We start from the raw sequence: 13782 nt of genomic DNA, 5'->3' as shown, positions 1-13782 counted from the left end.
AGTGGGCGGTGCTAAAAAGCTATTTTGGAGTGTGTTGCTTTTTTAAACTCTCTGATTGGTGTAATTTTCTGTACAGAATCATGGGTAATTTAGTTTTTCACCAGGAATTCTGCTGTTGAAATGATTATTAAAAAATAACCAGAAATAACGCAAGCTGACAGTTGAGCAGAAACAAATATGGATTAACAACCTCATAGCGCACAGTAGGTCTGTCTTTAAAGGTTTTAAGTTATTGTTCAAAATCAATTTCCTTGTGGAGAAAATGAATGTGTGTTGCTATGTGGTTGCTAGTGTGTTCTGGGCTGTTGCTAAGGCATTGTTAGGAAATGTTGGGCTTTTGTAGATTGCAAATCAGTAGAGCCTGTGCACCCACAAATATTTGTGATCCCTTAATATGACTTTGATCCTTCCTTTAAAGTACATCTATAAGATTTATTTAGCTTGTTTTATTGTCCACTGGTGGAAAATGTTAGTATGATCATTTGAGGTATAATTCATGTCTGAGGCAGAACAGTTCAAGTTTTTAAGCTTAAATGCATTTAGATAATGGGTTTAGAGTAAATCACTAACCCTAAGTATGAGCAATATCTAGTGATACTTGCCTGTGTGTATATATATACTGTATATATATATATATATAGAGAGAGAGAGAGAGAGAATATGTGCTTGTTTCTTCATTTTCTTCAAAGCAGCAGGTCTGCTTACTGGCTGGGATGTATGGATCTTTGCTGGCTGACTTCACAGACCTGCTGTTCACACATGCACTGACACACACTTACACACACAGACACATATACACACAGTGACTTGTGCTCCCTCTCCCACTGGGATGACATCTGCTGTCAGGCTCGCTGGACGCAAAGATCTGGCCAAATCTCACACAGACGCATGCACACATATTTCTGAAGGAAGAGCAGATGTATAGTGTGCATGTATCCTGGTTTCAGTTATTGGTTGTATAACTTGAATACTCCAGAGAGCACGTCTAGCCTTTGTGTCATCATCATTATTGCCATGGCAATGCAGCGATTCTCTAATTTCATTGGCGGACACACTGGCCAGGCTTTGACCTTGAGTGTGAGATTTGTTTATAGTGAAAAGAAGTCTTCATAGCATCCATACAGCCCTAATTGTCTTGGTTAGCGTTCAGCTTGATCTGGGGATGTCTTCTGCTTAGCAAATAAATGTTCTTGATTGCGATTCGTCTTTTATTGTGTCAAGATATGCATTTCAATTTATGCTATATATTGACTGAGCAGTTCCCCGCACTGACATGAGCTTGTGTAGAAAATCACCAGATAATGTTTCGCCCCCTGAGCGCTGATAAATGTTTTTGTGGGCTACATCCGATAGATCTTTTTATTTGTTTATTTATTTAGAGAAGTGTGTCTGTAATCCTCCATTGTAAAATATATTTTGTCAGGTAAAGAAAATTAGCTTGATTGGCTAAATTACCTTGTTTTAATCATGTAAAAAATATTATTTGGGTCATTCCATATCAACTCAACCAGAGTTTTTATTTAATTTTTTTATTTTGATCCTTTTTTTTTTTGTGGTGAAAGAAATACATAAATCCAAGAAATCCAAAATATGAAATGTCATAAATGTATTTTTCCGAGTCAAAATGACATTAGAAACATGGCAGCATCATTATTTTATTTTTACACAGAGATGGGTAGATCCATTACTAAAATCTGTTTACTTTAGTAACAAAAAAGAAAAAAAAGAGAGAGGCATGTTGTATGCAATTGTTTTGATAGAGGAAAACAAGATACATTTCTAGTTTCAACATTATTTGTTGTTGAGACATTCCCCTTTAAGTATCAGCTGTGTGCAAAGTGAACCACATTTGGTTTTTTACCACTGAAAATGTGCACAATTTACTTATGAAGCCGCATAAAGATCTCCATAACTCTGGGATTGAACCATATAGGGCATTTAAAATTAAGATACCAAAAGAAATGTTTGTTAAAAACCAAAATATAAAAGAATATTAAGATATCTTAATTGAGTTACAGGCATGTAAACTTGGGGCAAAAAAAGAAGTGCTTTTCCCATTTTTGAACAGTCACCAATGGCTTTCATCACTTGAAGAATGTGTGTCTTTCTTCAGCTGGGGAAGTTTCCAAAATGTGATTGATTTTACATAGAAGGACCCATTTGATATGTTGAAATAGCTTGGGTACCTTTTACCTTTATGTAGTATTCCAATTAATGAATGAATGTGGAAATAATTCAGGTAAAAATTTAATTGCCCCTAACTTTGCAATAACTGCACATTTTGCATTAAGAAAAAACATTCTAGCATGTTTTTAAATGTACATTTCACCTTTAAGATGCTTTATACTTTTTTCATAATGCTGCATTATCTCCCATCTTGAATGAAACCGCACACATGACTGAGAATAATCTTACTGACATGAAATGAAATGCATTCAAATTACTGAGGCACCCCTAAAAGGTGAATCTATCATCTTTGGGAATCTACCATTGGGACAGAGTTGCATGTTTTCTGAAAAATCATACAGATCATGCATAATTGTCCAGCGATTTTCATTATCTTCAAGGTTAATGACATGCTAACAGAAGTAGGTAACCGTATTCCCAGAGAACTGAAAGACATTTCACACAAAGAGTTTAATATTCATGTTTAAAGTAACAAAAGCATGCTAGACGGCCTTATAGCATATTAGGTCAACATTTGAAGTAACCTCAATTAGCTTACATATCCAGCCAAGTGAACCGTCTTTGCCATAACAAGCTGCTTTAATGGAGTGTGTAAGAGTACTGTACATCATTGCCCCACTGACCTGTACCACAAGACTGTGATCTCATCATTATCGTATCTATTTTTCTGACGCAGGCTTTCAAGGAGATGCTGTATGCGGCCCAGGACCAGGCCCCATCCATAGAAGGTAAGGAAAATCCCTTCTGAACATGTAACGACCAAACTCTTTTTCCATCCCGTACTCGTCCCCACCACCCTAGAACGAACTCCTTACTATAAATAGAGGAAATTTCAGCAGCACTGCCACATCTTTTGCAAGACAGTGGGGCAGCTCGGCATAGCTATAATTAATACATGAGGGCGTGAGGGTGACGGGGTGTGGCGGGGAAATGGTTTATCTAAAGCACTGTCGCAAAGTAGTAAACAAAGTTCTTGGGTTTCAGGTCATTTAGTCTTAAAGTGAGGATGTTGTTTTAGTACTTTTAAATTAATATTTTTGCCTCCTATTTAGCGTATGCGTATATGTCAAGGTGAATGTTTGGATAGAGGCGTTACTGGTGATCTTTGAAGTATTTTATGAATCCGCTCCTCTAGCCAGAGTATCAGTTTCACTGTTTTTATGACTTGATTTCATGTGGTGTTATTACATGGCAAAGCATGACACAACAGGCTTTGTGTGCTATGAAATGATATGATGTGAATTTTAGTCTAAAGTGTCCTATGAGTCAGTTAACTGGGTCATGAGCAATAGGACAGTATATTTTGCCAGAAACAAGACTGAGCAAGCCATTAATAACAGTGCCAGACACCTGTAAAAGGTCCACACAGTTTAGCATCCATCTTTCAGGGAACTAAAAACTATAACAGCCCTCAGGAGATGGTGTGTGTTTGTGTGTGTAAGGTCCTTTCAAACTAAAGAAGAGATGTTCTTTCCAGTCAGTGCTTCTGAATGTCTCTGTCAGACTCTGTGTGTGTGTGTGTGTGTGTGTGTGTGTGTGTGTGTGTGTGTGTGTGTGTGGCCACTTTGACCTTGTTTTTGGAATTCAGGGTTCCGTTGAGGTGGGAAATGAAAGAAAAGTTGGCATGTCTGTTCGTCAGGATAACAGATTTATTGTGTTAAAAACGTTTTGGGTGGAAAAGAGGGAAAGCCTGAGCTGCATTTTAACTGGGCTTTGCTTACTAGCATACAAAATTCTCTTTCTTGCATATAATCACCCTGGTTTACATTACTTTAATACACAGGTTGCATGTGAACGTGATTTACTCAAAACAAACACATGAAGTATTATTAGTATATATATATATATAATTTCTTTTTTTTTTTCTTTTTTTTTTGTGGCCAGAATGGTTATAGACTAATATTACAAATTTTATTTTGTTTTTAATTTATTGATATTGCATTGATACATTTGATCTATATTCGATATAGAATTGTGCATGCTTATGGCCTATTTTCTATTTTCTAAATTCACATTTAATATTTAAAAACACTCATAATAACTTTTTTTCCCAAACTATGGAAGGCAATGGGGCACATGAACTGTTTGGTTACCAACATTTTTCAAAATATCTTCTTTTGTGTTCAGCAGAAGAAAGAAACTCATACAGGTTTGTACGGAGCCTCTAAAGGGACATGGTGGTGGTGGGGGAAAAAATGAAATTGGAGGAAAAATAATAAGCCAATGCGTTCTCTCGCATATGTTTTGCGTTCCCCCAAGAAACTTTGCGTTCACTCTCTAAACCTTTTGAGCTCTTTGCGCATGAACCCAAAGTTTCTCGGCAGATTGCAAAAGTTTTTGCAAGGAAACACTTCTCATCCATCTCATATTTTATTCCTTCTCCATGTCCCTTTAGGGGCTCCGTAGGTTTGGAATAACTTGAGGGTGAGTAAATGAAGACAGAATTTTCTTTTTTGGGTGAACTATCCCTTTAAGTAATATCTAAGAACCAGAACACATACCTTGAATACTTTTTACCTTTTAAATTCAAGTGGGAGATCAACTGAATAACAGTTGTCATGTCATGCAAGCACAGGATTAAGCTAATTCAAATCATAATGGTAATGTGGCCAGCATATGGTATTGTAATGCCTGTGTCTAAACCCAGCATATCAGAACTAATCCATAAAGATCAATGGCTTCCTCGCTTTCCCAGCATTCATCCAAAGCCTCACACAGTTTCCAGTATCGCCACAGCTGTGGTGCGGTCTCTTCTTTTCCTTTTTTAAACCGCTTTGATATCCCTCTGTAGGGAAAGTGCATTGATGGAGAATGAAAGAGAGGAAAATAGAGCTGAAAAATAGACAGACTTATTGAAGCACCTGTCATGTGGCTTTTATATTAAGTTTCATGTCTATCAAAACTCTTAACGTGATTTGTGAGGCTCAACGCAGTGGTTTTTCACATACAGGTTTGCAATGTCAAAGTCTGTTGAGATCAAGTGATGATTTTATTAAATAAACCTCCCCCGGAACACTAATTACCGCTGCTAGATTTACGAGGAAGCTTTTTTCCTTCACATTCTGCAGAGTGTAAGAAAGAGGAGTTTTGATATTCTGTGAACACACTGATGCCCCAGGGAGGCAATTTATTGGGTTATTACGGCCCTCTTTCTTTTTCTCTCTGGCTTGATTTGATAGAGTTATATTGAAGGCTCAATATTGAGAGAGGGGCAGTTCAGAGTGTCAGGAACACAGATCGACTCAGTATGCTAAAGCGTTTGAGCAGGGAAATTGGGCTGATGTACGTGAGTGTTTTTATAATTGCTTTGAAAGACAGAGGATGATAGATCACTGTAAACTTGCTGTGGACCCTTATGCAAGACCCCTTTATTTGTGACAAACTTAGGGACCAATCACACAGAATGCTTTTTTCCATCCCACTGTGCTACTTTTTCAATGTAAACGCGCTAGACGGACGTCTTTAACCATCACTCTCGCCCCTCATGTCTAATGCAGCACATGACACGGCTTTCAAAAAATGTGGCACTCAAGTTAAAAAGTTAAACTTTTAAAAACATGTCTCTAGCAAAAACAAGTTCGGTGTGAACCGGCCCTTAGTGTACCAAAACCTAGTGTGCTGCCTTCCATTTTAAGACGCTTTTAATGGAAGCATAAAGAAAGGAATCCAAGTTCAGTGATATACAGAATCTATACCAATGGGGCATTGATAAAAGTTATTCGGTCTGATTAAAAATGAAAATAAAACTATTTTACAATATTTTATGTTGATTTAAGTTTTGGGTCATTAGCTGAACAACATGCTAACATATCACTTGTGAGTGGAGTAAATGGCACATTTGTGGCAAACAAAGCTCATTAGCATGTGTAAATATGAATTTGAGCCAGAGGGTTTTGCCAAGACACTATACTTTTGTAATAGTAATGGTTTGCCCATGGTTACCTAAAGGTCATCTGACTCCCACCAGTGAGCGATTCATAACATTGGTCATGTCTCTCTGCTTAACTTGCCAGTTTAAAACTCATCAGTTTAAATGTAATTGGGGTTAGTGCGTTTAAATGGCCTGTGTGTGCTTCTTCCAAGACTTTTATGGATTTGTAATATTTAACCTGCACTGCGGGCCTTTTGTCTGAGCGCTGCAGTTTTAATTAAAGACGAGACCGCATTGACAAGAGCTTGCTTGCTTGCTTTCTTTTGTTTTGGCCAGACGAATTGAGCATTAATTCAGAAAAATAACTACAGTAATACACAACTATAGGTCTCATTTATAAAACATTCATAAAAAAGTAATTTGCAAGTAAATGGACCTTTCTGAAAACTTTCTTTAGGATTCACAAACAGATCTGCAATAAAATGTAAAATGTACTACACAGATGTTTTCAATCATTTTTGTTCATTTTTGTCAAATGTATTTTCACAATTAACACACATTTAGTTAACTCATTCATTTTGTTATTATATATATTTATGGTAAAAAATAGCGTCTTATTTTCGTACGAAGATTTTGAAAATATGAACACTTTCATGAATTCAGAAACGTATGGCAGAATGGTTTTATGTACGATTTACACAAAAAAACATTATGCTCATGTTTTATGAATAAAGTCCAATGAGTGAGATTTGCTTGTGAAGCTAGTGCTGTTGTCAGCTCGGTTATGTGCTAAAGCCAGCAAACGACTAGAAATTACTACATTTAAAGATATACAGAGAGTGATATTAGATATTAAGATATAGAGAGTGTTTGTGTTTATGGCCACAGTGCAAATACAAAATTGTGGGAAACTGGCTCTCTGGTATACACTTTGCTGTTTATTTTGGACGAGAACCGCCCACAGACAGGAAGAGGCACATGACCATCAACAGTCCATTCTCTCTCTCTTTTTTTTATTTTTATGTCAATATTTTCCTTTTTAGTTGACATCACATGGCCCTTTTATTTTTCAACCCCTTCAACCACTTTTCATGTAGCCTAGAAATCAGTGTTCACAATCCAGTCAGTTCCAGATGGATAAAATCAAGTCCTTGCATACTCATCATTGAGTATTCTTAAATATATCCAGTGGTTTCGCATGTCTCTTCATGGACTATAGTATCTGAGATCTCTTTTTTTATGCCTCGGTCTTTGAATGGAAAGATTCAGACACATTCCTATTGAATTCTCCGGCCTTTGAAGGTTTAATGATGCTGAATCAATACCGGCAGAAAGGCAATTGTGTGCATCTTCTTCTGCTCTATAGGTTAAGCTCTTGGTTGGCTGGCTGCTCGGGCACATCTCCAATAATAGAGCGAGAGAGATGAGGTGAAACGATCTTTCTGGTTGCAATGAACACAGGGACATAAGAAACCATCTAGAGTCCTGCTCTGTATAGAGAAGTAAGCAGGGGAACTGGGTGACCTTGGATCTTGTATCTGGGGGTCACATACATTTGAGTCAACTGCATTTAAATCATGATCTTTTTACACTGAACAAAACTGTGAAAATGCTCAAATAAAAACCTGTTAATTGATTAACTGTAAATTACAGAAAATTATGCAGAAAAATTATAAGTGGTTGAACATTGCAAGTAAAAACTGTAAATTCCCATATAATTTACTGTGAAAAAATTCAAAGGATTTTCCCAGAAGTTCCTGTATGACACATTTGATTATATTTGACTTTTTCTCATTTTTGTTATTGCCACCTGTATTGTCATGATGGTTATTAGTCAATTTTAAAGCAGATTTTGATGCTTCAAGTAGATTGGTAAATTAATATTATTAATTATTATTATATAGTGCACTTAAAGGTACACTGTGTAACTTTTAGCCCTCTGGCGGTTAACAAAGAAAACTGCATGTATTTTATGAAAGAACATTGTTTTGGTGGTGCTTTGGCTCTTTGTGATTGTGCAGATGAATATTGTTCTTTCTCATAACTAAAAAAAGAAAAAGAGAGAGCAACTTTTCTCTATTTACGGATATGACGCGACACACACAGGTGAGTGACGCATGTACGCAATTTCCCATGAAAACCATCCCTTCAGGCCTAAAATATAAACACTTGTAATAATAGGCTTAACATAGTGAATCAGAGTAAGACAAAATACGTTTTGGAAGATGTATTGACTCATTATTTAAATAGTTAATTTTTAACAAAAAAGTTAGTGTACCTTTAAGGAAAAATACAGTTAAAAGTAAGATATACAGGTAGCCTACTAAAATACCATCCTATTGTTGTCACTGTATTTAAAAAAAAAAAATTATGGTGAATAGTTGACGATACATTGAAAAAATGTTTTATATTAATAAAAAAAATGTCATTGTATCGTCAACTATTCAAAAAAACAAAACAGTTATATTATAACTGTTATATAGTTGTGTATATATATGTGTGTGTGTGTGTGCGTGTTGTATATGCTGCTCACACAGCTCATTTAAAGCTGAGCAGGGCTCTTGTCATGGAGAGCTGTGAACAGCTTGTTGCCTGCTGAGAGAGCAGCCAGTGTAATTAGTGTTTGGGGCTCGTTCTGATCAAAGAGCAGCGAACGGCATCATACTATAACTTCCACTTTGAATCTGGACACAGTTCACAGACACGTGTTCTGATGGACTAAATTGTCTGGTTCTCAGGCTTTTTTTTTGTATCCATTTAAATTATTCAGGTGCACTTGATGCACAAATGCCACAATGAATACAATGCTTTTCAATATGTATTAAAAAAAGATCTGACTACGTTTGCCTTTCATTCACTACTTTGTTTGCTAATTAATCAGGTATGAATAAGCTATTTTACTGACCATCTGGACAACCTTCCTAAAAACATTTGAATGCTAGGTTGAGGTTCATGTAAGCCAATTAATTAAAGCTGTTGCACAAATAATAGTGGCTTATTTTCCTACTTCCAACTCTTGTGTTGCGGAGGTGTATTTTTAGTTTTGTCTCCCTCCATCCTGTCTTAACCTGCCGTTGATAGACATGTGATGGCCTATTTTAAGTGTAGGAGGTCTTGTTGTTGTTATTATTCGGCACGCGTGTGGAGGTGCAGAAGCTCTCATTAGCACAGATTCCGATCGGGGAGCTTTGGGAGTGCGCCGTTCACCCGGTTGTGCTGGCCCAAGGACACGAGGCCAGGCAGTTCAAGAGTTCCTCTAGCTTCGCAGAATCAGCCTGGTGCCAGACCCCCCATACCCTGCATTATTGATGGACTGCTACTCAGATGTGGAGCACTATGATAATTGTGCACTAGCTGGTTTGTTTTTACTTCCTTCTTGGTGGAGAAAGAAATGCATCAACTCTGACATAAATAAACATGGATTACGTTTAGTGAATTTGTTCTGTGTATGAAAACATTTATGCTATAGGGAAGGATGTTTATAAGATGGAAAAACACATGAGTGGTTAGCAGAGTTCAAATGTTGTCTGTTAAATAAACTTGCGTTCACGACACATTTAACTTATTTCATGTGACATATTTCCGAGGAATTCAGTGGGAATTTCAGAATATTCAGTGAAAAAATAGAGTGGTACTTGTTTTTTTTTTACATTTATTTATCAGAATTTGATTCGGTTTATTTTATTCTTTCTTTATTTCTTTTTTTGTTTTGTTTTTTATCTTAATTTTATTATTTTTATCTATATTTTATTTTATGTAGCCTATCTTTTTAATTTTTTATCTTTATTTTATGTATTTATATTATTTATTTATTTTATTGTGTCTCTATTTAATTTAATTTAACAATTCAATTTTTTCCTATCTCTCCAAAGTTGTTTCAGAGTTTTTTTTTTTATTAAAGCATTTTTTTTTATTTAGAGAAATGTACACTGATAAACCCTGCACAATCAAATCAAGGACACTTGCTTCATAAAAAAAAAAATAGGATCAATTTTGATTTCATGTTGTCTTTTAAGAAATGCCAGCTTTTATACTAAAATCATTTGAAAAGAGAAGTTTGATGCATTTAAGTGAAATGGTGGTTGCTGAGGGACAGGTATTTATGAAAGAAGAGTTAAGATATCACAAATCTCTTCCTCCTACTGAGGTGAAACATGGACTGTGCCTAAACTAGCACACAGTCAGACAGAGATACAGTCAGGCGGACTGTAGGAGAATCCCACATCTCATGTTAAATGCAGCGGCCTCAGATACAGTAGCTTAGAGCAGTGAACCCCAAATCCAGGAGAGATGAAAGTCCATCCATTATTCATCTGTGAATTACATCTAGGCCGAACGGTGTGGGGGATTGTCAGCAGTAGATGAAGAACGGGGGAGGGGAAGACAGGAGGTTATGGGAGGCAGCAGGAGTCAAGGTCTTATTTGACAATGTGCACTTAAGCTTTTAAACATCTAAGACCGCATTTGATGGATGCATCTATGACTTGCAGTTTCAATAACCAGAAGCCGCAGAATGTTTGCCATAAAGATAAATGGAAAGATATGTTATTAAAAGAGTTAGCACATACTTATCCTTATGTAATGGTTTTTAAGACATCGCTTGATGAATAGCATAGAAACTAGGGGTTCAGTGCAGCAGCATCTGAAACACAAGGGATAGAAACGTCACTTATATCATCAAACATTTGTCTTTTAGATTTTTATTCATGGCTTCACTTAAATGAGCCATGGAATAGACACCTTAGTTCTTTAAAACAAACTTGAAACAATTTTTTTCCCCGTTTTCTCTTGATGTCATATGAAAATCGAGACATAATCTGCTCTGTAATGTTTGTTTTGTTGCACACATTCCCTCTCGTTTATATGCACACGCACATATGCTGGTGCTGTATCTAAGGGAGGAGGTCTAAAGAAAACTATAGGAGGCAGCCGTGATGCCATATGCTCAGGTATTTCAAATCTCTGCTACGCATACAAAAGCACATTTTCCTCTTGTTTTGGTGCCTTAAGGCCCGTTCACACCAAGCACGATAACTATAAAGATAACGATAAAGATATAATTCTAAAAATCGTTCTCCATATTAAAGAATAACAGAGTTCACACCACAACTATAACGATAAAGATATGAGGAACGATATCGTTGGGATCACTTTCAGAACGATTTTTTTTCCTGCTGTCCAACGATAAAACACTGACAGCCAATCAGAATCCATTCTAATTTAAAGGTCTCGCGCATTTAAAATGGTAGATGACATTGCAGAGAAGCGCGGGCGCGCGCGTGCTTAGAATAAAAAGACCGTTATCGGTCGTTGGTGTGGACGCATATATAGTAATCTTTATCGTTATCTTTATAGTTATCGTGCTTGGTGTGAACGGGCCTTTATTCGCTGTGATCTCTGGTTACACTACAATTCAAAAGTTTGGCCTTGGTAAGATTATTTGTTTGCTGTTTTTGAAAGAAGTCTGTTATGCTCACCAAGGCTGCGTTTATTTAACAAAAACAAAAACGTACAAACAGTAATATTGTGAAATATTATTACAATTTAAAATAACTGATTTTGTTATATATATATATATATATATATATATATTAAAATGTAATTTATTCCTGTGATGTCAAAGATGAATTTTCAGCATCATTTTTCCAGTCTTCAGTGTCACATGATCCTTCAGAATTTATTCTAATATGCTGATTTGACGTTTAAGAAACATTTCTGATTATTATCAATATATTTTGAAAACAGTTGTGCTTCTTAATATTTCTGTTGAAACATTAATACATTTATTTTTAGGATTCTTTGAAGAATAAAGAACATGATTTATTTGAAAGATTTTTTTTTTTAATCAAATTATTTCCATAAAATGAATACTTTTGAACCGTTGAACAGTTGTTCATTTGTGAACTTTGCATTTGATATTAATCATCCATTGTGGTTTAATTTGAACAAATAATCTTAATATGCACACAGTTTCCATCCCTATAAGGTCATCCTGGGACATCCCTTGTCCTTTATGCTATAAAAAAACAGACTATATCCATCAGCATCTCCACTTTCACTTTGATAGCTGAAATTTGATTGGTTGATCTGTCTCTAGTGTGTCTCAGCAGAACAGATTGTGTTGCTGAGAGGTCTTCAACACATTCATCTTTAATCTATATTCTAATGGTCTTTCTCTCCAGGGAGTTCACAGGTGCCAGCACCCCCATAGCAATGTGAGAAAATTGAGCAAATCTATACAGGACGTCCTGCAACCGCGGAAATACAAGGATACTTTTACATTTTGATGGTAAATGGTAGATTTAAAAAAAATCTTTTGTAATCTGATTGTGTTTCGCAGAGGATAACTGGTTTCCTGTTAGTCGTCGTGTTCATGCAACTATTCAGTCACCTTGGCCTATTTGCCTTTTTTTATATATAGATGTCAAAAACCCATTTAGTGGCCGTGTAGGAAACATTGTACTTTTTTATAGGGGCTAAATTTATCCTGCTGCCTTTGTGAACCAAAGCAGGTGGGTTTAATTTGACTGTTGCCCCTCTGGGTAAGTGTGTTGTGGTTTGTGCGTGTGTGTGTGTGCGTGTGTGTGCGTGTGTGTGCGTGTGTGTGCGTGCGTGTGTGTGTGCGTGTGTGTGCGTGTGTGTGTGCGTGTGTGTGTGCGTGTGTGTGTGCGTGTGCGTGTGTGTGTGCGTGTGTGTGTGCGTGCGTGTGTGTGTGTGTGTGTGCGCGTATATTCCCATGTTGGCTTAGATCCTTTTATGCCGTACTGTAGCCTAGAGCAAAGCACAGACTGGAGAAACTCTGTTGACATTGACAGGCATTGGTTGACATTAGAGAAAGAAGGAAGAGTCCTGGAGCTCATTTCTTTACACCTGAACACCTACAATGCACTTCTCATTAACTATCTCTATGACATGAAGATCACAAAAACAGTCTTCCCGTATAATTTCACTTAAAATGATCATTTTATTTAATCACTCAGATAAAAAGTGTTATCTTTAAAAAAAAAATGTTTTCCTTCTGATATAAATCATATAGGAGCTCTCTGAAAAGCCAGACACTCTAGGAGAAATGGCTGTATGAATTATTGATGGTTATTGTTCCCGGTCAGCTTGATTTATATTAAATGATGAATTATTCACAAAGTAAAGATGTGCAATGCAAGCCCACCTCAGTATTTTAACCCCAGCTTTATTGGATTGGAAATTAAATAAAAAACTACACAACCATTAGAATAAGTAAATGACATGATTTGTTTTGAAGCTTTTTATTATCTTATTTTATTACGTTATTATTTTATGATTGTGATTAATAGCTCTGGTTAGACAACGTTGATCTGTAAATGTTTTAGGCGGCAGTATATAAATCAGTATGTAAAATATATATTTTTTTGTTTGTTTGTTTTGTTTGTTTGGGCATTAATTACGTATATTATTTGAAGTAAATATTATCTGGTCTCCTTAAGTCAGATGTTTTATAAATGCATGTATTGATAGATCACCTCAACATCTGCTGGCAAAGCTTTCAGAGTGTGACTGTGTAATTCTTTTTTTAGCAAGAATGCGGTGATTATCCACAATTTACAATTTACATTCTCGCCTGAGGATGCATTCATATTTCAGCATCCACGGCTTGCGGGTAATATATTCGAGATGAGTATTAATAATCACCAATTACCACTGTAACCTAATTGTAATCCAACACCAGAGTGTCTCACGCTACGTAC

The 13782-nt window shown here is 36.2% G+C and overlaps 1 protein-coding gene and 1 long non-coding RNA gene across 3 annotated transcripts in view; one reads left to right on the top strand and one right to left on the bottom strand.

The window, feature by feature from the left end:
- xpr1a (xenotropic and polytropic retrovirus receptor 1a) overlaps positions 1 to 13782 on the top strand; it is a 76369-nt gene that overhangs the window by 3460 nt on the left and 59127 nt on the right. For both annotated transcript variants that reach the window (XM_082187681.1, XM_082187680.1), the window contains exon 2: positions 2864 to 2915. In XM_082187681.1, coding sequence (XP_082043807.1) covers positions 2864 to 2915 — 52 coding nt within the window. The remainder of the gene's footprint in view (positions 1 to 2863; positions 2916 to 13782) is intronic.
- Positions 5937 to 9728, bottom strand: LOC309512209. The gene is made up of 2 exons (XR_014210923.1): positions 8960 to 9728; positions 5937 to 8927 (listed from the first exon to the last, which is right to left on the bottom strand). It is a non-coding gene; the product is annotated as an uncharacterized lncRNA (long non-coding RNA).

The sequence above is a fragment of the Leuciscus leuciscus genome, assembly GCF_965113295.1.
Source record: "Leuciscus leuciscus genome assembly, chromosome: 13".
NCBI lineage: Eukaryota > Metazoa > Chordata > Actinopteri > Cypriniformes > Leuciscidae > Leuciscus > Leuciscus leuciscus.
The sequence above is the reverse complement of the archived record's forward strand: the minus strand, read 5'-3'. Positions and strand labels throughout refer to the sequence as shown.